This window comes from Anomalospiza imberbis, chromosome 1 (genome assembly GCF_031753505.1).
Source record: "Anomalospiza imberbis isolate Cuckoo-Finch-1a 21T00152 chromosome 1, ASM3175350v1, whole genome shotgun sequence".
Taxonomy (NCBI): domain Eukaryota; kingdom Metazoa; phylum Chordata; class Aves; order Passeriformes; family Viduidae; genus Anomalospiza; species Anomalospiza imberbis.
This window is the reverse complement of record NC_089681.1, coordinates 97,474,705-97,498,716: the sequence shown is the minus strand read 5'-3', so window position 1 is coordinate 97,498,716 and position 24,012 is coordinate 97,474,705. Positions and strand designations below refer to the sequence as shown.

Here is a 24,012-nt window from a genome sequence, read left to right as displayed (position 1 = left end):
CCAGAGGGATTGGGGTAGAAAATTGTAAGGGTAGAAGAGGCATGGGACTGCATACCTCTCATTGATGCCACCTCTGCCAGCAAGAAGATGCAGCTTCACAAGAGGGTAAGATTGGACCTGGCAAAGCAAACTGTTAGGATTGAAGTCTCTATGGCAAACATTACGAGCTAGCATGTAGGAACGGCTGCAGTGATGTGTGCTAGTATTGCTACAAATGTTCTTTCTAGTGATTGGCCTGGATTTTCTTATAGGATTATGAGTGTTGTTAGCCTGAAGCTACAGATGGCAATTAAGAATAAGGAAAAAGTAGCCATGGAGTATGCTGGGAACTTGATGAAGGCAGCATTAGGAGAAACTGAAGGAGCAGAAGAGAGGCATTTCATCTTTCCAGTCATGACTGTTCTCAAATAATTTTTTCTTAAAGAATAAATGTATGAAGTTTTGGCAGCATGGCACAGAAACATGACTCATTGCTTCCCCTTCAACAATTCTCCAGTGTTGAGTCTTGCATCTGCCATAGGAGATGGCAAAATCTGGCCTTATCCATGCAGTTATACCCTGTGGATAGTGGTATTGGTGATTTCTAAACGAAGAGACTTAAAAGTCTCTTAGTGTAAAGAATATATGCATGTATTCTGTGTGGGTAACTTTAATGACACAACCTGAAACCATAAGAGAAACAGGAATAGAATATTTTGCAGTAAACTTTGTTTTTTTGACCATAACTTGGTCCAGGTTTCCTCTCCAGCAATTCACTTCAGAAAAACAAAATGTTATGTTAATTATTATTGTCAAATATTTTTTACTCTTAAAAATATATTTATTACCTATCATATGACTTTAATGCCTTATTCTGTTCCTCAGCACAGTAATGTCTTTTCTATCATGTTTCTGCAGCAACTAGCACATTTTTATTGACCCTCTTGTAGATACATATTTAGAAGCTGAGCTGCGTCTATTTCCACAAGATGTGCTGAGGTAAACTATGAAGTAGGTGTTTCTCAGATGTTTATATCTCCTTAGCCTTTAAAATCTTGTATCCATTCATTTGGTACTTTATGTGGGAGAAAAGATCTCTAGTCTTTTAAGAAGAACCTGAAATTGCTGAGGGAGTTCTTGTCTTACGTACCATTGCAGCTTCAGCTCCTGACCTGATGCCTATCTATCTGACTGGCTCTACAAAGGCCAGTTATCAAGCCTTTTTAGGATGTAATAGGAACCAGGTGAAAAGTGTGAAGACATTTGAGGAACAGTGAGAGTGTTTGAAAAAAATGAACTTTCTTCCAGCTATAACAAACAAGCTTAAAAAGACACGAGCAGAATGGATGGTTGCTTCCATGTGAGATACAGCTAAGAAGGAAATTCTCTATGGCTGTGAGTATACACTGACAATCCGTGTGTTGCAATGAACAGAGCAGCTTTACCAAAAACAAACAGTACAAGAACAAAGAAAAATGATGTTGGGAATGTCGTGTAGCTGCTGTGTTCCAGCACAAGCTGTTTGTATGATAAGTAAATCAGATTGTAAGCATAGGACTATAAGCTCCCTTGGATAGAAGATGCTGCATTAAATATTGCTATTCCTAAGAAGGTTCCAAGAGGAAGTCTGTCTTTCATACTTTTTTTTGACATAAGGTTACCTTTTATCCATCATTAGAACAGAGCTGCTTATCCATCCGAGTACTTCTGACTGATGTTTGGCTATTAGAAAGTAGCAGCTTGGTTTTATGTTGGTTTAGAGCATCTTCAAAGGTTACCATTCATTAGGCTTAAATTTATGTTGTTCTCCTACAGACTGGATGGGGTGGCTTCTGTATATACTGCTTGAAATTGGGGTTTTTTTGGGAAATGTATAATTGGAAGCAAAAGTCATAGGAAGCCAATGGAATGACAGGTTCATTTTGCAGAAATTTTCAAGTTTTTCCAAATTATGAGTTTAACTGACTTGAAGTGAACACTTTCAAAAGTTCTTTTATGAAATGGGATTCTTGAGAAATGCCCTTTTCCAATTGAAAGGTGAAGTTTGGGGATTGGGCTGTTTCTCCTTCCATTTGTTCCTCTGAAGTTAGCCAGAGAATGGACAAAATTCCAGTTTGTCAAAAACTTCCTCAAGTTTAAAATGTTTCCATTTTAATGAAATAATTGTGTATGAAGAAAAAGTATTTTCCAGTATTATCTGGTCAGTTCCTCAGAAGATTGGGTTTGCCTTTTTTTATATAAATTCCTTTTCTGACTTACTAGAGGATTAACATTTTTTATGCCAACAATTATTTTATTTCTGTGACCTCTTTTGTCTTATGCATGGCTCTGTATGTTATAAGCAGGTAAATGATTTAACGTGATGTTTTAGGATGTAATACTGAAGTACTTAACCCAAGCCTCTGAAAAGACAAAGGAGAGTGTGCATGACTTCCAGACTTTGAGCTTACAATTCTACTGAAGTTTATAAGCATATTATTTGTATTATTGAACAGTGAATAATTTCATGTGACACTATAGCTGGTCTATAGCTGCACAGATAATTTGGCAGATAACAGACACCAACTCAATCAGTCTAGATTGTTAGATAGTAGAAGTAAACAAGTCCCTGGGTTGTGTTACTGATAGGCTGGATTCAAATTCAAACAGGGGACCTCAGCCAATCCCTTTGAATCATTACTACACCCATATCATTGGCCAGTGAGCTGGGTGGAGTTAAGACCCTTACCCAGTCATAGATGTAAGAGTGGGAAATTTGAAGCCCCTATAAAAGAGGGTGCCCTTCAATAAACGTTGACTGTTGCTGCATGAACCTGGTATGTATTGCTTGCCTATCTCCGAAACTGTGACATCTGACGTGATACAACAGCTGCTGCGGGTAGAGGTGGGGAGACAGAGGGGCAGTGGAGAATAGCTGCCCACAGCCTTTGAGCTGCAAAGCGGCAGCATGGAGGGCCCTGGGACAGCCTCTAGAGTTGTCTGCAGCCTCTGAGCTGTGAAGAACGGCGTGGAGAGCCGTGTTTGGTCTGGACCCCCTTTTCTCTTTTTCTTTTTTTGTAAGTGGAAGACACTGCCAGCATGGGTGCGTGGGCTTTGGTACCAGAAGACCCCATCACCAAGGTAAGGACTCTTTTTTAATGTTATAAAGCCCTTGAGGCTTACATTGGACTTACTGGGACAGTTAAAAAGTGAATGGGGGAGAAGAACAGGCAGAGCAGTCACATTGCACCTTGAAACCGCCCGGGACTCTGTCACCACTCCCTGGAGGGATGTCTTCCAGCAGAACATCCTCGGGTCACCCAGGACAGAGCAGCCACCCTGGGCAGGGGTGCCCTGCAACCATTTGGAGCCGTACTGGTGCCCCGGGTGGGGACGGCGTGCCGGCAGGGCACCCTGCTGCTGAGCGGAACCACAGAGGTAGCCTATGCCAGCATGTGTGGCTGACAGAGTGCACCCATGCCGATCCAAAAGGTAGAGACGTGCTGCTCTGTTGAACCACGCTAAACAAGCGTCCTGCTGCTCTGGGCTCTGCCAGCCCGGCTGGGGCCCCTGAGATTGTGCGTGGCTGCTGCGAGACATTGCCCGGATCCTGCCAAGTCCCTGGCCACTGCAAAACCACGTTTGCTGCTTGCTCTGCAGCTGTGACAGGCGGACATTTTGTGGCAGCCCCAGTTTCCATAGCAACAGAGCTCTCTGCAGCTGTTCCAACAATGCCTGTGAGAGAATTTGATTCACGTGTATAGTAAAAAAGGGCACCCCCGACTGGGAAGTAAGGATGATGTCTGGCTCCAGATCAGAAGGCTGAAGGATCTGCTTTATTAAAACTCTACTATATTACATTAATATACTATTTAAAGAGAGACTATCCTATTCTACATACATACTTCTTACTTATCTATCAATTAACTAACTACTCGTGACTTCTCTGCTGAGAGTCCGAGACACAGCTGGATCCAATTGGTCATTGAACCCAATCTCCATAATCCAATCAAGCAATCACTTTAAATAAACAATCTCCATACCAAATTCCACATAGAGAGAACAAAGGAGCAGAGATAAAGATTGTTTTCTCTTCTTCTCTCTGTGCTTCTCCTGAGAGACAGAATTATGTCTCTCTGTCCAGAGAATGTGTCACACACGTGCACCGGAGATAAATGTCACACACGGAAGTCCTAAACTTGCTGCTGCTGGCACGCCATTACTGCCAAAGATGGAGGAGCCCCAGGGATATAAACCGATAAGGGACCTAACATACACTAAAAAAGATGCCTTTGCCACTATCGAAGTGACACTACATTGCCATTATCCTCTTTACCCAGGTAGATTCAGTCATGCCAGGAGCCGCTGCCACAGTCTACCTGTCTGGCGCCACTGCTCTGGTCCCCAGAACTGGGGTATCCTCCAGCCAGCCTCTGCCCGCAAGTGAGAGCTGCAGCCGTGGTCTCCATCCCAGCCAAGGCCGTGACCACGGCCCCACAGGGCCAGGGGGTGCTCTGACAGCCAAGCCCTTTTCAATGGAGAGGAGCCCTGCTCCCTGCTGCAACTCAAACCCAGCGCTGCCGTCAACAAACCGTGTTGCTTAGCAACCATGGCTGTGGTCTCTCCTGCAGCAGCGATGGGGGGGCTGACAACACAGCTTAGTTGGTTGCGGGGCTGCCCTGCCACCACTGCCTGGGGTAGAGGCACTGAGACCGTGGACCAGTGTGGCCCCAGACTGCGCTGCTCTCACTGTAGCTGAGATTCTGGTTTACTACCCACTGCTGCTGACGAGCCAGCACCGCAGCTGCGGTTTCTGTCCCCAGGACCTGCTTCTGCTTCCTACAGCAGTTGGGGGGGAGTGCCCAACCGCCACAGCCCACCATGGTCGCTTGTCAGCAGTGTGAATGTTCAGCGGACAAGGAGAACCCAAAGTAACTGCCACAGAACTAAGACATATCAAAAGCTCTTTTAGTAAGGTCTTAAAACATTGGATATGATAAAAGGTTATCCTAAAAGCAAGTACCCATCCTGATATTAGACTTATTTTTATACCTTCGTAGTTTTGGTCCTTTGGTTATGATTGGCAATTCTAATATAATTTCCTTTTCAAATATGCATTTAATTTTGGTATAATACTGTGTAATATTTAAGGATTTTGATTTAACTTAATAATTTTCTCCCGTATAAGATTCACAGCATTTTTCCAGGTTGTTTTTACCCTCAAGAGAAAAAGAAATATTAAGGGTTTTTTTTGTCTTCCAAAGATCTTACAGTTTCAGTCACAGGATTTCCAGATCTAAAATTGAGTTTTGTTCTCGGTCATTTAAGGTTATGCAAGCAATTTGTTTGGGGATAAAAGCTGTTGATCTATAGCAAACCAGCCAGTTGTACAAATAATGTTCTGAAGCTTAGGTGGTTATTAAAACAACACCAAAAGGAAATCTATTGAATATGCTTATAACAGGAAAGCTTTATTATATAATATTTACCTGGACTTTACCCCTTAAACCTAACTAGACATGCTTTGTGATAATTCTGATTAATGGCAATATAGCATTTAGTTTTGTCATCTTCAATTAATGATTATTTAGAATCCTTCAAAGAAAAATCCTAAAATGGGCATTTCATGGCAACTCCAACCCAGTCTTTGCTGCTTGCAGGCTCAGAGAGGCTGAGCAAGATTTTGTCCATCCAATGTGCACTTTGCTAGGATTGCTAGTGTTTGTTTTTCCTAATTTACCCTTTCCTTGTTTATCTCATGGCGCAAAGGTCTAATTTAGACATTTTTAAGCAAAAACCTGCTCAGCATTTCTGAAATAGGACAACAATTCTGTAGCATTTAGAGGTGAATTTGATTAGCACTTTTGGAAAACTATTAAGCAAATTGCAGTGCTAATCACAGGAAATCAAGCCACGGAGTTTTAAGGTAGAACTAGCTTTCAGTTGGCTTTTTAAAAACCGAAAATGAAGATATTAAACTGTCTGTGGCCTGTCTACACCTGGCATGATGGTTGGGATCATATGCCTTGATTTAAAAGAAGGTGCAATGCTTTATTTGCATCAAAGAAAAATGTATCTATACTTATTAGGACAAGCAGTTGCATTACAAATTTACTGATATAAAATCTTAACAGCTTTAAGGAGTAGGATCCCAAAGTTGTAAGGAAAAGGCACATTTGCTTTTCATTACTTTAGAAAACTTTCTTTGACATGATTTGATTTTTCTAAAGCTTGGCTTGTAAACATTCTAAAGGTCCTGTTAAATTTATTTCAAAGGTATTTCAGACAACAGGACTAGCAGTGACATTTTACATTTCCTTTCAACAATGCTTGTTGGTTTCTTTTGTACATAACTCCTAGAACATGTTTCTTTAAAATATTATTTAATTTATATAAAGGAATATTATTATTTTAATCCATAATATTGACTCTTGCAAAATGATTGCTCATGTAAGTGCTGATTTGAAATCTTGAGTACTGCAGCATTCAAGAGGAAACAGTGACCCAAACCAAAACGGATGCTTTATATTCACTTATTTAAAGAGATGCCATCAATTAAGGTAAACTGAAGCTGAGATCTAAAACCCTTTCTACCAGATGTTATCCTCCATATTTAATCACACCAACATTGTGTTCACCACTTCTACAAATCATAAGGATTATGTTTAATTAATATTAATTTCTCAAAACCTACAGTGTGTCATCTCTTACACTGATTTTACGCTATGTTTTTGGTATTGTGACTTTGCAAAAGGATTCTACAAATATAGCTGGAGAAAGTGAAGAAGTCTTCACAAGGGAAATCCAGAAGCTCCAAATATACATCTTAACAATCTATGGAACCCCTAGAGTAATAATTAATTTATGAGTTTACTCAAATACCTCAAGAATCAAGTATTTTAAGGACATTACTAACACAAGGATGTGTAATTTTTAATCATATACCAAGAAGCGACCTGTAAAACCTAACTAAGACACCAAATGTTTCCTTTGATAATTTTAAATTGATTTAATAAATGGTACTTAAAAAAAGATTGTATACCTCACTAAACACAAAATGATTCCTGCAGCTCTAGGGTGGGTTACATCACTGGTATCCCCTACATAGCACTTTAAAAACATATTCCTTTTAAACAGAAAAAGGGGGAATGCCTGGTGCTACCTATACCCTAAATCACTTGACACTTTTAGAAGGATTTTATATATTTAAAGATATGAGGACTTGAAGATTTTATCTATTTAAGGATATGGATTACAGGCCTGAATTAAAACAAATTGGTTCCCCTATTAGTTGGCTTTCCCATGGTTCTGTGGCTGAAATGTTTCCAATTTATAGAGTTTAAATTGTAAGTTTGTAACTTCTGAGTAATGACATTGTGGCATGCCATCTTGAAAACTTGTATTATTGGTAATCCTGATTGACAGCTCCTCGGAATGAATGTTACATCTTCAGTGATAATAGGATGCACAACTGGCTGAGAGGGGCTAGGCTTGTCGAGTTGGGTGGAAAATCTTATTTGAAGTGGGTTTATCATTTGTGTCATTATAATGTCTTTGTCATCCTATCTGCAAGAGGCCTTGCAGAAGATGACAAAGGACACTGCATTTTTTTAAACAGAAAAGGGAGAGCTGGTCTATAGCTGTACAGATTATTTGGCATAACAGACATCAACTTGACCAGCCTAGTTCATTAGATGATAGAAGTAAGCAAGTCCTTGGGTGTGTTACAGATAGGCTGGATTCAAGTTCAAACGGGACCTCAGCCAATCCCTTTGAACTATGAATGCACCCATATAATTGGCTGTAAGATTGATCCCCGGGGTCTTTGGGGTCTGATCCGCCTAGCTCTGGACCCCCGGCCCCTCTCAATCTCACAAGGACCAAAGTAAAAGACGGGAGGCACTCTTTCCTCTTGGGACCAGAGTCCCAGTTTATTCTGGGGAGGAGCCGCCTGGGAAAGAAGGAGGTGTCCCAGAGGGGCAAGAGCCCGAATGCCTGATGGCGGGAGATTTTAAACCCGGGGGGAAGGGGGCAGAGGTGAGGGATCACAGCCAATGGGGCACAACTGATGGGAGGGGTGATGGGAGGAGTAACATGGGGAGAGACCACCACCATAGGGGGAGGGGAAGACCATGTGATAAGAGAGGGGAATACAAACATACTATTTAGTGCAAAATACCAAAACCAGTGCAAAACAGCAACTAAATAAGCTATTTAGTGCAGTACAACAATTGGCTAGTGAGTTGGGTGGAGTTAAGACCCTTACCCAATCATAGATGTAAGAGTGGGAAATTTTAAGCCCCTACAAAAGAGGGTGCCCTTCAATAAATGTTGGCTGTTGCTGCATAAACCCAGTGTGTCTTGTCACTTGTCTGTCTCTGAAACTGCGATGATTTTGCATAGGAACTATCTATGCAACTGTAAAACTGACTGTTTGCAAGTGCTGTGTATAGATACAGGGATGAATATGCTCACGGACCTATTAAAATTAGCAGGAGGACTCCCTCTGGTTCAGTAGGCACATTATCAGATATTAGGTACCTGATTTGAAAAATGAACTACAGAAGTTTTATATTGACTTGTCAAATTATTACAGAACCTGAACTAAAAGAATCCAGAAATCATAGATAAAAATGTGTTTTGACAGCCTTGTCATAACAAGGCTTTTCACCAGCACAAGGTGTAACAGCATAGAACATGAGTTCTATGTTTTAACAGTGCAGAAAATCAGTATGTTCTGAAGGAAGGAAAAATAACATAAAAATTTGATCAGAAAGTTTGAAGGTTTTTGAGTGTATCTCATAAATATAGTAACATTTACTAAGAAAGCTAGTAAAGGTTTTCACTGATCATAGACTTCTGCAAAGCCACAAAGAAAAGTTGTGAGCCTGTGGTTTAATGTGGGAAGCAAAGCTCTTTGATAAATTTGACCAGGCTCACACCTCAGCACTTAGCTTCCTTTGATCATACAATGGAAATTTGTTTCTGGAGAAGCATCATGTTTCAAAGTATGCCCATTAAGGTTTTATGCCCCTGAAGTGCATCTTAACAAGAAAGTCATGATGAGGAAACACAATATCCTTTTTTGTGAGGCTTAATTACATGCTCTGGTAATATCTGTTTTCCTCTTTCTCTTCATTCATAGCAGATGAATAATTTGGTTTATTTTATTTTGCATTGAATAAACACGTCTTTCAACAGTATTTCTGATGATCTGTTTACCCTAGACAATCTACCCTAATTAGCAGAGCTGTTCAGATGAAACTCATATCTGCTTTACAAAACCAGCCAAATTGAATGAGCAAATGTTATGGTTTAGCGTTTCTAGTGCTACAGAAGTGGTCTTGATTGTCAAGGCCATGTGTGTATAAAGCTGTGTATGCCACTGTGAATAGTTCCAACTCTCAGAGCACAAATGCAGAGCTATGACTGCAGTCATGTGCTGCCTACTGGTTATTTGGTAGTACCCAGTGCTGTCCTAGCTCATGATCTTTTAAACTACCAAAAATGTTCTAAGGAGAAAAAATGATGAAACACTGGGGAAGTGGAAAGGACTAGATTGCTTCCTTTTTTCTCAAGTCATACCAAGTCTTGTGCTGTAATTTAAGTACTTTCATAAATTGTAGCATAGTTTAATTTTATTTAAAAGTGATTTGCTGCACTGAGAAGGGTGCAATACAAAACTACTTACTACCATTTCATGTATATTTGTAATTCTGTTTGGAATTTAGCTTTTTTGGTGAAGCTATGAAGCAGAATTCCAATTTCTAATTTATTTATCTTTTATTTATCTTTTACCTACTGACAATTGTTAATGTATTGAATGCTGAGTTAGTGAGGCATATGGAAAACTCTGTTGTAACTCATCTGGGGTTGGATTTGCAGTTTCCTGAAAGGACAGGGCCCATAATTAATCAGGATGTAGTGCAAATTGCAATGGGAGCATAATCTCAAAGCATAAGTGAATGTTTTCTGTTGTTGAGGGTGAATGGGGATGAAAAAAATGGTTTCTTGGTTCCCATCTGGTTTGTTGTGCTCATAGCTTCATAAATCTCTCCCAGAATAAATAAACACACGTTGATAACAGTGGACAGTCCTCTTCCTTTTGAAAATAGAATGATGGAACCCATATGGGTAATAACAGAAGTATCAAGTGATGAGTGTTAACAAACCAGAGTAGTCCACATATTTAGTACAAGAATACAGATTCCCAGTCTCCATTTTCTAGTAACAGGTCACTGATGATCAGTAAAGGATATTGTACAAACCAGTCTTGTCCCTTCTTAAACACTCGTTTTGTTTTCAAATAATCATTTAATTATATCTACTGGAGTAGGATTTTATTGTTTGTTATTTTAAACGAGAATCTAAAGAGATGTTATTTCATATAATTTGAATTCATTGCTGGGCTACTGTGTAACCTGACCTTCCTTGTGAACATCTCAACATCATTATTTTATGGGCCTAAGATAGTTAAAGTCACTGTTGCTTTAGCAATTGAAGCATAAAGCTAATATAAAAAAAGCTTGACTTCAGGAAGCAATGTCATATATCTGTTGCCTCAAGAGGTGGAAATTCTTGATAATGTACAGACCACAGTGAGAAGCAGATGCACTTCCATTTTGCATTTGTAGTATACATTGTGACTGGTACAGATGTGCACGTATATGTATATACACATACATATAAACATCATCTTTTTTGATGCAGCTACATGAACTTTTTCTGTATTACATCTTGAAATTGCAAAATCGGTAAGCCTGAGATTCTTCATAGGTCACCATGTAAATCCTCTTGCTGGTTTTGTGTGAGCTGTAGAGGAAATGTGCTGATATAACATGCTTATCATGCTTGACATTTAGACATTGCTTACTCTTGGAGTGTAACACCTGCTACTGCAAAACAAATTGCCTTAAGTAACAAAGCTGTACTATTTGTAATGTTTTCTCTCTGTTTAACTGCTTTTTACTGACCTCTGAAAGTGATTACTGGATAGGGCACTGATCTTCTCTTATCATGCTTAGCTGAATATGGTTCTTAAATTGCATATTGCACCTCAACATTTCAGGAGGAAGACAAGCAATCGAAGCTATCTAATAGCAGGAAATCTATGTCTGAAGGCATAATTTTTATGGTAAACACATAGGTTTGCATGATGACTTCATTAATTATCTAATTTTTAGAAACAGTATGGCATAAAGTTCTATTGATTTGGCTTCAAATTTCAGATCTATGGTCAACAATCATGTAGTTTAACAGAGCTTTTCAAACATTTTAGCAAATAGGAACAATAAAAAGGGACAATATAGAGGTTTCTTTTTCATGTCAGGCTGATGTGTGCAGCTTCACTTACGTGCCTGATGCCATATATCTGTTGCATCTTTTTCTGCCACTAGTAACTAGTTTTTGTTTGCATTGCAACCTTAGGATGCTGTCTTTCACACATATGGAGGATAAATTTGTCCCAGAGGCACAGTAACATTGATTTCAAGGATAGCTTGTAAAGATGGTAGTTTGTATATGTGAATGCAAGGGTGAAAGATTAGATTAGATTAGATTAGATTAGAGCTTCTGTAGATGTTGGTTTCATGTCACAGTTTCATAAACCAGAGCAGCTTGATTCAAGCCAAAAGCTGCTCCTTGGAGTAAACATTGTGTGAAAACAGAGGCAGCTCTTTCTCTATTGATTCTACAATTCTGTTTATAAAGAGTTGTGAACATCTGGGTGTAGTTGAAATTACTGATAATAATAAAAGACCACCAGATACATCCCATGACTGGGATTTATATCTGTTTTGTACTTAAGGGAAGAAACTACACGTGGGGAAAAGAGGACAATTTCCAGAGAAGCATTGACTATATGGTAACTAGCCACAATCAGGAATTACTGTTTTTTCTATATCATAATAATGAGTCATGTGTGATGTCTTCCCCCACTTCAAATTCTCCTGCCCTCTCCACATCTTGTTTACTACGCAAATGTATTCATTTGTAACATTAAAGCGTAAGAAAGATGGAAAAGGTAAGGGTCTGTGTCATATTCCTGAATTGTAATATATATGGGAACTGAAGCACTAGAAACACCAGCCCTGTGCCAAAAAGGTGGTGGCACAAGCAGTTCTATGGCCATGGCCCTTGGCTCACCACAGTAAGCACTTTTTTTCATACGGGACATTAGTTCCTTCCTAAGGGGAAACTGTTACTGGGTCTTCAATAAAAGCAGTATTGTTACAGTACTACTCTTAACCTGTGCTCTTCTGACACACAACCTTGGCTGACCACTCCTTGAATTCTCAATTATATTTTTTCTATCACCTCATGTTATGTACTACTCAGGGCACACTGCAAAGTCTCTGCTTGAGAACTAGATTGATAAATAGAGAGAAAGATAATGAATTAAATGATCTGACGGCCTCAATGCTAGTTTGCCATAGCTGGCTTAATGTACCTCAGGTAGGTTCTGGTCATCAGCTGTGAGGTGTCTTTGTGCCTTTGTTGGCACAGACTTCAGCATGAGAAGGGAAAGCAGAAGTTCAGTTGTTCAAGATATTATAGCAGAATAAACTGTGGTATCATGAACATCTGGCCCAGTCCTTAGTCTAAATTGGCTATGAACTTTCCTGAGAGAATTGCAATGCAATTCTTTTGAACACTCATGTGATGAGAAGACAATGTAACCAAGCAGTGTAAAATCCAATAGCTTTACTCCCTGGTGTGTTGTTTAAAATTTTTATTTGGTTTATATTTGTGTATGGGGCTGCTACCTCTCAGTTTTGCACTGAGATATCAAATGAATTACTAGATCAACTGAGAGTTTCAGCTTTTCAATGGCCCTTGAGGTTTAAGTATTTGCAAAAACTCCTCCTGAAGTTCATCTAACCCTGAAGCCTGCAATTAAAAAACAAACAAACAAACAAACAAACAAACCCACAAAACCAGAAGAAAGGTATTCAGGGTTGATGTAAAAAGAGTCTGTGGAGACAAAATTAATATTTAATTATCTTTGTAACTACAAAGACCAACTGCAGTCCTGGTTGGTGAAGGTAGAAATCTGTTTGGATGTGTCACAGCAACACTGTTTGTTGATTTACACCTTTTATTTATTTAAAAGCAGAAGGTGGGGTTCTTTAATTTCATATGATGGAGTTGGAGGACAGATTGGACTTCAGTTGTTTGAAACATTTTTACCCATTTGCAGTCTATATGACTATAGTTGTAACTTTAACTGTCTATTGAGCAGTAATGGTGATTTATCTATGTAGGTGCTAATTTGCTATAAGGAAAGAAAGGTTCCTAATACAAAAGGGAAAGTCAGTAACTCAGATAACAGGGTAAGTGTGATCCTGCCACATTCTTTGCCCTATGTATGATCTGCACAGACTGAGAGTAAGTGCTGAATGCCTTCTCACTTTTAAAAAATAATCACCCTGTTGAAATAGAGAAATGAAATACTAAATTGAGAAAATGTCCTTTCACGCCATTTGGAATGCAGATTATGCATCCACTGACCCATGTTAATGAAAAGCAGATCTTGAGGGGTGGAGAAATGAAGATTGCAGATCTTTTCAGTTTGTCTTTCTCAGATGATCTTTCTTCCCTCACTGACCATAATGCAATGGAGGGAAAGTATGGGCATTAACAATTAGAGCATTAAAGCATGCAAAAAAGATATTTTGTTTTATCCTGGAATTTGCTTTCCTTTTCCTAATCACTTAAGACATAAATTTAATATCTATTTACATTTGATGTGTACTACCATTGTCAGTGAATTTAAAGCTATGGCAAAAATTTGGATCCTGATTTTTAGAATTGCTTGTTACTTGCAAGTTTGGGTCATGTGACTGAAAGCTGTAAGTACTTAGTACTTCTGAATTTAAAACTTTTTTCCATGCAAACATTGATAACAACATCTTTCAGGCATCTGTATGTATGTGTATACTAATGTGTTTGCCTATATATCATAAATACATATGTCTACAGTCTGCCCAGAACTTTTACTCAGTTAATTTTTTGGATGTAGTACCTGATGAAACAAGGTGGTACTATTCTGTCCAATTCATTGATTATTTCTTGATATTTTCCCACTTCTTTCTTTACTTTTCCCTTTTTGAGTATTTTTTGTTTGGTTGGTTGGTTTTCTTTTGAATTTTGTTCTGGTTTTTGTGGGTTTTTTTTTGTTTGATTTGTTTTTTGTTTGAGTCTTGTTTGTTTGTTTGTTTTATCCTTTCTACTTTTATGTGAACAAGTGTACAAGGATCATGTTGAGAATGTTGGCAGTTTTGTATTCTCATATATGAAAATATTAGCAAAAAGTTATTGCTTGATTGCATTTCCTAAATTGTTTGACAAACCTTGTTGAGATGAAGGGGTGGCTTTAGTTTGTTTTCTTGTTTCTGAAGGGTGACAACAAATTCTTTAGTTGACATATTTTGACTTGGCAGCTAGGGTGCTTAATGTGCGGCAGGTGCTGAAGGAGGATGGCACCAGGCTGGCAACAGAGCTGTTCCAGCACCACAGCAGGCTTCTGCACTTTTGACCATTACTCTCTCAAGCAGACAAGGGCTTGGAAATTCCCCTGTAAATGGGAGCTCACTGCAAGTGAACCTGATTAATTCCAGATGCACACAAATTCAATGACTCAGAAAGCTGCTCTTTTAAAATGGGACTTATTTATGGGACTTACAGGCTTTCAGAGGGCGAACTGAACTCACCTGCCAGACTAAAATCAGTTTATTAGTATGTGAATTTTGTATAGGAGCATCTACAGAATGCTTTTAAAAGTGGGTTTTCTTTCTCTGTTGAAATAAATGTCTCTGTTGAGATAATTTTAATATGATAGACTTTGAATAACAAAGTGGTAGCTTTATAAAGGAGTGACACAATCCACTGATGTTAATTTTTGAATTATTTTTTGTGGGGTCAGTTTTAAGTATGATTTTATAATGAGAATATTTAGTTATTCATTAGGAAGGAGAGTATTCTCAATTGCCTTCACTTTATGGTAAATCTCAAAGTTCTGCTACTACCAGTTCAGAGAACATTCTGTAGCATACATTGCATTTAATATCAACTCTACATAAGATAAAGAGTTTGTAATATTCCTTTGCTTACTGGAGTAATTCTTTCAGAGTCTGCTAATGAGTATAACAGATGCTGATTAAGTTTTGAAGTGATTGCAAGAAGTGAGAATATAAAGTTTGTGAAAAATAATTCACAGTATTAAATGGTTGAGAGTTTTGTTGTTTTTTTTTTTTTTTTTTGCTTACAAGCATGCATTTTTGATTATTAGAAAATCCCAGCAGATTGTTCAGGATCTTCATAATTTGTTTGTTTGTCAACAGTAAGTGTTGAAATTGGTGCCAAAAGGTTAAATGCTTTCAAGTATTCTCATACAGATGAGCCATTAATTTGGTATATAAGGAGCAACAACTCAAATTAGTTTTGCAGTCAGTCCTGTAGTACATACACTTTTGTAAATCTTTTTTTGTACTGATAATTGATTATGAGAATAAACAAATATTTTGAAAGCAATAGGATTGATCAGTGTCTGCAGTTGATTTTAAGTGTGAGAAAGCAGATGCATTTCCTGGATACTTATATCTTCCTCATAATAAGCTGTCATTGAACTGTAAGCCATAATTTTGGACTTAATAAATGAAGATAATCATAAATGAAATAAATAAAGGAAGCAAATATGCTACATATATTGCTTACATTACACGGTGAATTTACACTCAGTCCATAGCCATCAGCTTAAAACCTGAGTCTAGATAATATTCTTCCAAACTTCTCATTCACTAGAGCCCCTATTTGGTATATATCATCAGAAACCCACATTTTGAAACTTCTTGATAAACACAGGCTCTGCCTCTAGATGTCTGGTTCAGCTTTGATTGGCAGAAGATGCTGAACAGTTTATAAACAATGCATTTCCAGAAACTCCACTTCTATGCAAATACCCTGGCTGCAGTAACATGAAGAAGGCTGTCAGAGGAGAACTGGTAGCAGTGGAGTGTCAGGCTGCCTTTAAATACAGCTCATAGCCTGCACACCAGCCATCTTCAGAGAACTACTGATAAGCAGAAGTGTGGTGTGTGCCAGTGTGTATGTCACTGGAACAGCTGTTCCTTTATAGAAATTGGATAAATGAAAAGTGGTTCCTTCTTAATTTTGGGCTGGCTGTACTCTAAAGGAAATAATTGTGAGCATCTCCCTGCCTTGTGGCTGGAGTTCTTTGTCCATTTCTGACTAGCTACTCCATGTTTTCTCTGTGGCACTTCCTCTGTTTCTTCAGGATGTATGAATGGTTCTAGAGTCCAGTTATGATAAATACCAAATTTAATATTTGTCTATTTTTGCTAATTTTTGAATGAATACCTGGTATATTTCATATCATCTTTTACTGTTACTTCTAAGACCTGCAGATCTGTGCATTGATACTGTATATTCTTGTGATTTATCTATAGTCTTTATACCTACTTGTTAGCTCATTTTCTGAACAGTCTAGAAGGATTAAATACCAAATAATAAATGTGTGTGCATCGATATCTGTATTTACCTCTACGTGTGCATGTCTGTATTTGTATGTAATCTGTGATGCCATATTGCAACAGTGTGTTGATTCATGATATATAACTTATGTTCCACTTAAAGAAGATGACTCAACCATGTTAGGTCCAGCATAAACATCTAAAGAAAGATTAGTCACATTAAGTGGTAATTTGTTGCAATTTCCACACATTCTTTTTATTTACATCAGTTTCTGGATTTTATTTGAGCCTGGTTTAGATATTTTTCTATCCATAGCATAATTCTAAGAAGACTTTTCAGAGAGTTGCTAGAATAAGTCTGAATTATTGAGACAAACTAAAGTAGCTTGTGTATTTGAATGTAGGCATAATATCTTGCACTTGTTGCATTTTCCCTGCACAATTACTTTACATTTTTCAACTAATTTATTATCACACAAAGTAGGGTGTGTAAAATCGTTTCATGTGTAAATCATGGAGTTTTCCTACAGTCCCAAAATACAGTGTCAGAACTCTGAGTCGGGAGCTGTTCCTTCCTAGTATGACCCTCTGCACTATGCAGTGCAGTGCATTCCTGAACTTCTGAATGCTGAGCTTTTAAACTGTTGAGCTGTGAAACTTCTGTAGCAGAAGAAAGCAGGATCAGAGTGTGAAAGTTTACCAGAGTTAAACCAATGTAACTGTTTCTGCCTACAGTGTTGATGACAGAACTGCCTACCTGGCCCTGGGAGCAGTGAGGAACATCTCACTTAACATTTTCATCTCCAACACTGGTGATGATGCCTATGACACCAATGTTTTCTTCAATTTTTCTGGAGAGCTCTTCTTCATCAAAATGTGGCAAAAGGTAAGAAAGGCTAATCTCGCTGCAAGCAACTCTCTTAACTTTAAGCCAACCTAATTACAAATTAAGGGTGGACTAGAGGATGGCCTAGTCCACACTGCTGAGACATTTAGAAGTTGATTTTGGTTATTTAGAAGTTGATTTTGGTTATGTTAGACTTTAATTCCTTTCAGGTTCTTTAATGAGATTTCGTTTTTTCTTTTGTGGATTGGGAATGTATAGATTACACCTTCTTTATTTTTGTAGAAGACACATGCCTGTTATTTGTGGTGCACTAATTAAAAAGGAAGACAGTTTGTTTGAGGTATTAAGAGGTAGAGGGAGACTGATTGGAAAATCATAAGGTACCAAATGGCACTGAAATACAAAGTGTAACTTTTGTTTGAGTGGTGCCACACTGCACCCAGCAGTCCTGCTTTTCTCTTGACCTGGGCTTCTAGACTTTCTCCTTGTTGAAATCAAGATACAAGGCTTGTTCTTTGTTCATATCCTGGTGCAACTTTGGTTTGTGGCCAGGGCGCATCACTGACCAAGAGGTCAAGAGTGCTTTTAATTTCATCCACATGGAGTCGGGGGAATATTTTGAGTTTTAGTCTCTTTTCATTTAGATAGAAATACTTGGATGTTTTCATTAGCAGGAGTTCATTTAGAAATAAAGGTGTTGTAATGAATCAAGCTTTTTGCAAACTGATGGCTGTGAAAGCTTTTCAGGTGTGAGTGATGTGACAATAATTGCGCAAAATGGGAACTGTATGATTGTGACAGCATTCTCTGTTCCTGCTTTTCACCGTTGTTTGTTTCTCCTCTAGAGGTTTGCTTTGCAAGCCATAAGAGCAGTATTAATAACAGTAATGAAACTATTGCAAAATTCAAGATTAACTTGGTCCACTGAACCAATGAAATTTTGCCATTATTTGTCATGTTTTATGATAGGTTTAAATTATTATAAACCTCTTAACTCACGGCATAATAAAAAACCATAATTTTTTATGCATGTTAATTCTCTTAGTGTTCAGTTTTGACTGAACAGTTGCAAGCCTCAATGAGTTGTCGTTTTATAATAAACTTTATTTTCCAACATTATGTGCTGCAAGTGTGCAATTTATTAGGAGGGAAATGGCAGGGGATAAACTAGAAATGCCTGTGCCAATGTACAACTTCTCCATAGTGAAAGTTTTATGGGAAGACTTTCAGGGTCTGGCCCACTTCTCATTGACGTCAGTTAGAGGGTTTCCATTCCTTTCCACTAGAAAAGAAACAAAGCTCGATGCCTATTCTTTTAAAAGATTGTTGTCATCTTTTTTCTTTTTTGCATATTTTGCACATATCAAGTAACTGGAACACCAATTACCTTCATCATTTTCCTTGGCCAACACTGTGAGGAAAGAAGCTGATGTATTGTTTCCGGTGATATTTTACCTTCACCTTGGGTTTGTAGAAGACTTGAAAACATCTGTGCTGAGTGCTGCATAGAAGGAGCAGTTTCTGGAAGCACCTAACCTTCTAGTATTATCTCACTACTCAGTGTATTTTCTTCGAATAGAAGCTAGTATTTCTTTTAAAAAAGTACTGCATACATCTTCCTCAGGTCTTGCAAATAGCATCAAAGTATAGTCTGATATTATTCCTGCTGTTCCAATGTTCTTATGATTAATTTCATAGGGCTTGGGGTTTTTTTTCCTGAAATTTATTTCATTCGTTCAGTAACAGTTTTGGAAAACCAAGTTACAGGATTATGTTAGGCTATTTTCCTTTGTCTTATTCAGCTTTTGCCTTCGGTCAAACTAATATATCATTGGCCTCATCATTTTTCAGTTGAGAAACTGGATGGTGACCTCATAGCCTCAATTACAGTGTTATATTTTCCCTAAGCTCTTTGACAATGTGTGGTTTTTTGGGGGCAAAATATCAGTTTCCATGTCTCATAGCCTACTCCCATCCTTTGACATCTATGCAGATTTTTTTCCTTCTTGAATATTGTCCAAGCAAAAATCCAGAACATAAAGCCAGAATAAAAAAAGACAGCACCTAGAGTTTTTCCTTAGTGGAGCAATTTTGGAATCAAAAGAGCTTTGTATGGTGGGAAGTATTGAGTATCACCTGCCTTTTAATGAATAGTGCTGAAGTGAAATTGAATGAGGTCTTTCATGTGGTTGCTTGATTGTTTCCCTGCAAGGTGACTCTAGGAATGATGATCATGTAGTAGGCTTTTTTAACCTGTCTCTGGAGTCTGTTCAAGATGCTGTAATTTCCCTGTGTGTTTTTCCTATGACTCCACTAGGGACATTTGTAGTGAATCTAGTACAGTTTTGTTTCTTTCTGTGAATTGGTTACAATGAGACCTGACAGTGCAGAAGTTTAATGCTGTTTTTTTCAACAGAGTTCCTGAGACAAAATGCCACATCTTGTGTTTGAAAAGCAATGGGGTGGCCTAGTTCAGGGATGATGATGGTACTGTTCCCTAAAGAGTCTGAGTAAGCTAGCCCCTCTTCTTTCCTGAAGATTGAGATTTCATGAGACTTTGTAAATAGAGACACCACCTAAAGATCAATTGTCCACTGGAATAATTTCGCCAGGGAAGTGGTGGATTCCTCAGTGCTGGACACTTTTAAGATTCAGCTGGACAGGTTGCTGGGCCATCTTATTTAGACTGCTTTTTCCAAGAAAGGTTGGACGAGATGGTCTTTGAGGTTCCTTCCAACCTGATATTCCAGGCTTTGCCGTAGCTCTGCAAGTTGAAAAAGCATTTGCTGATTGATGTTTAGGAGACTCCACCTGTTCCACTGTCTGTTTTTTTCCTATTATGCTACAGCCAGTCCTCTCCATTTCACGGATGAAACCCAGCCTTTTCTTTACATCGCTCCTGACAGCCAATTCTTCTCTGAAGAGGCACAATATGTGGCATGGGCTGACTTCTCATTCCTTTATGGTCCTATGGATACGATTCCTGTGCAACATTTCAAGATCTCACTCTATTAATTAGGGGTTTTTTTACAGGTGCATGGAGTACAGCATTGCAGTAAATTTCAAAATGTGTCCACTGAGAAAAGTGTTACTTTTGAAATACATGTTCTTTAAAAAAAAATAGGGAGCAAGAAAGACACTTCATGTGCGTGCTCAGATTTTTTCTTTGCTGTGTTGGCAAAGAAATCTTGGTCCCCTCTTCTATGTAGAGTAGATTTTAAAATAATTTTTTTAATCTGAAAATTTATTGTTCCTTAATTTTCTTTCAGCTTTATGAAAGCATTCTATTTCAGAGTCTGAAAAATCCACTTAACAGGGCTGATACAACTTTCCTATCAAAGAATACAGCATTGCAGTGTGCTGAGTCTGGAAAAGGAATACAAAGCTATTGCTACTAATTTCTGCACCATTTTACTTCTACTGGAATTACCTCCTGGCTTGTGTTGTTTTGCTGAAGATGCATGTCAGCAATAGGCACTTTCCTAACCATTGTTAGCTGCTGCTCAGTGCAGAGGGATATTTTCAGTACAGTTGCAGAAATAGTGCTGTAAGCTTGTTGGCAGTGGCAGTAAATGTGTAGGGCAGAGCCATGTCTCTATTAAATGAGCTCAGCTATGGCGTGAGATTTTATAGCAGTAGTATAAACCCAGCATATTTACCATAGTAACAGTAAAAGAGTGATAATGTATAGCATTAATCTCTCCCTGTTCTGCAAGGGCTGATAGGAATCTCTCAGCTAACCCAGTATCAGTTTTGGAGAGAGTAGGTCAGGAGATTCCAATGCTGAACACCATTCCCTGATGTAGATTGTTCCTACATTTCAGACAGGCTTCCAGTATCCAAAGCCAGCTATGTGTAACATTCCTGCTCCTTCTCACAACAGCTTTTGCCAAGCAACAGGTGAGTGAAGTTGGCAGGGCCAGACCAGGGCAGGGTTAACAGTGAGGTTATGGTTTCTTTGGATGTAGTAGTTGCCCATGATTCCTTTGTGAGCATGTACCTGAAACACTGGTGTGGAGTATGAATATTGCTGATAACTATAGTGATGCTGCTTATGTGCTCTGGGGTTTTACTTCTGATGAATAATGCAATACTCTCTATGTTACCAGGTAGGTCATGCAATTTGGATATGAACTCACTCCTCTTCCTCACTTCCAGAGCTCTTGCTGGCATCTCTTGACTAGGATTGCCCAGGAGGGCTGCAGATGAAGGCAGAGTTTTAACTTTTTCCAAACTGGAATTCTCTTCCACCAGATTCCCACACTGATCAAACTGTCTCAGGGTCTTAAGTGTGTCACGGAGAGGATAGGATGCAAAAAAAAAAAAAAAACAGATACATGCTCCCTTTTGGGCTACTGGAAGAAAATGTAGGTGCTGGGTATTAATTATCTCTGTTTTTCTAGCAGTTGCTGCCCCTTTGTGTTGATGCCTTTTTCTGAGCCCTATGTCATAGTTAGGTGATAAAATGCAACTAACTTTTTAAAGGATTCCCAAGTGCACAACATACTGAAATGTGCTGAAGATACACTCATGACAAAAAGTGAGTACAGTTTTATAAATTTAGCAAATTAGCATAATTGACAAGAATTCCCAGTTAGAGACACAAGTGATGAGGTAATTCCCTCTTTTGGTTCAACCCTGTTTTAAAGCCCCCATTCTTCGTTAGTTGTTTATGGGAAAGTGGCGCTTGACCTTGGTTCTCGGGAGAAGCAAAAATAGGATTGGAATCTAGGAATGTGTTTTGTCTTTCCATCTAACAGAGCAGGTAAAATACTAGCTACGAATCTATTTAGTTATACAATAATAGGCTATAGAGCTACAAGTATGTGTGAAGAATATATAAAAGCAAAAATCAGTTTGGCGTCAGAATCCTCTGTCAAGTTAACATGATCTGTCTCAATGCATATCCAACGTGTTAGCAGAAGCCTTTTAAAGGTTGCTAGCAGAAATCTTTAATTTGATAAGTAAGTGTTCTGATTTAATCCAGCTGATTTTGCATGTAGTATGTTCAACTAGCTCCTGTAAACCATTCTGACACAGCATCAGAGGAGAGTGTTGCCAAGTAGTGTGGAAGTTCTGACCCCTTGAACATCTGGAAGATACCCCTTGGGCATCTGGAAGATTGCCCAAGCCATATATCACTTACCTGAAGAGATTTGAACCCTTTGCCATGGAAAGCAAACGCTTTTACTGCCAGGGCTTGGGAATATGAGTAGTGTGACAGTAGTCATGCCATATGTTGCCTCTCTGTTTTTGCAAATCTAATGGTCAGCTATTGCTCCAGAGTACACCAAAATGTTTTATATCCCTTGGGTAAAATTGTCCACTTTCTTAATTGGGAAGAAAAAAATGTGGGCAGCTCAAGCTACCAGACTTCATTGTTTATTTTAATTTTCTTTTTCTCTGAATGCTCAATGAAACCCACAACTTTTCTGCTTCCCTAAGGATAAGTAAAGAGCAGTGCTTTTTCAGGTCAGGGGCTGTAAGTGTTATGTAACATACCCCTACTCACAGCAGGCAGGAACTGAAGGCTGGACTGTTGATGCAAACTTTCCACTTGGGACTCATGTATCATTCCTATCATCAGGGAATGAGCATTGTAGATTTGGTTTATTCATGTAGTTAGTAGCAATTTGAGCCTTTTTAAATTTTTCACTGATACTATGATTTATCATGTAGATATGAGAGATATTGATATTTGGGGTGTATATGGGGTTTGTATATATAGAGATATAAATACAGATATATAGATATATAATTCATTTTTTATTACTTTAATTTTTTCCCCAAAAAATTAACTGAATAAATAGAATGAAAAATCCCGAAGTCTTTTGGGATAATTCTGATTGGAAGCAATTTAGAAGCTGTGATTCTTATAGGACATTAAATCTTGTTCTGCTCAGTGTTGGAAGAACCTGTGTGAGTTTGATTGTTACATACATTTAGAAGTTTTATGCTGATCAGGTAGAGCTGTGCTTTGGGTTACACAGTGTGGAAAGTGTTTGTCCTGGAAGTAGCTCATAATGATTTTTAATTTGACTGTTTATCTTGGCCGTCTTTTCCAACTTTGATGAATCTATGATCATATATATATAGTGGCTTTGAGGAAGATCCTGGGATGCATTGTGTGGCTCAAATTATTAAGGGAGGTTTTATGTGATTGCCTAGTTCTGTCCTTCTCACAGGTCTGCCAGGGGAATGATTTTCTAAAGGAAGAACAACTGTGTAGATTAATACAGTCGTGTGAGATGTACTTTTTGTAGGGGTTTAGAAGGCAGTCTGTGCTATAGCAGAGACCTTTTACAGTGAATCCTGACCCATCTGCTGGTGTAGATCATCATACTGAAAAGATGTACCATGCAATGTGGCATTTCTCCATGTCTGGGCATCAGCAGAGGTCCTGGTTTCCATCCAGGTAAGGTAGGGAAAATGAGAGTCAAAGCAGTTAACTTAGGAGATATCTTCAAGGAGGTGGAGAAGGGCTTCATGAGACACAGGCAGTAGCTGTTCACCCCATTTCAGTCTCTGAGTGGCCCATAGCTCATCAGCCAAGCTGCTTCTCCCTGGACATTTTCAGGAGCTGCACAGAGCTGGGAGCCAGCAGTACGAAGTCATGGGAGAGGGCTTTGGCAAAGACATTTAGCTGCCTCTATTGTTGAGATCCAGCCACCCCTACCTAGACTGTTATTCTGATAAACTGCATTACTAGGAGAAAGG

The 24,012-nt window shown here is 38.6% G+C and overlaps 1 protein-coding gene across 8 annotated transcripts in view; it reads left to right on the top strand.

The window, feature by feature from the left end:
* The window catches only part of ITGA9 (integrin subunit alpha 9), a 265,797-nt gene that overhangs the window by 141,142 nt on the left and 100,643 nt on the right, over positions 1 to 24,012 (top strand). For all 8 annotated transcript variants that reach the window (XM_068201244.1, XM_068201235.1, XM_068201190.1 and 5 more), the window contains one exon: positions 17,184 to 17,334. In XM_068201244.1, the coding sequence (XP_068057345.1) occupies positions 17,184 to 17,334 (151 nt within the window). The remainder of the gene's footprint in view (positions 1 to 17,183; positions 17,335 to 24,012) is intronic.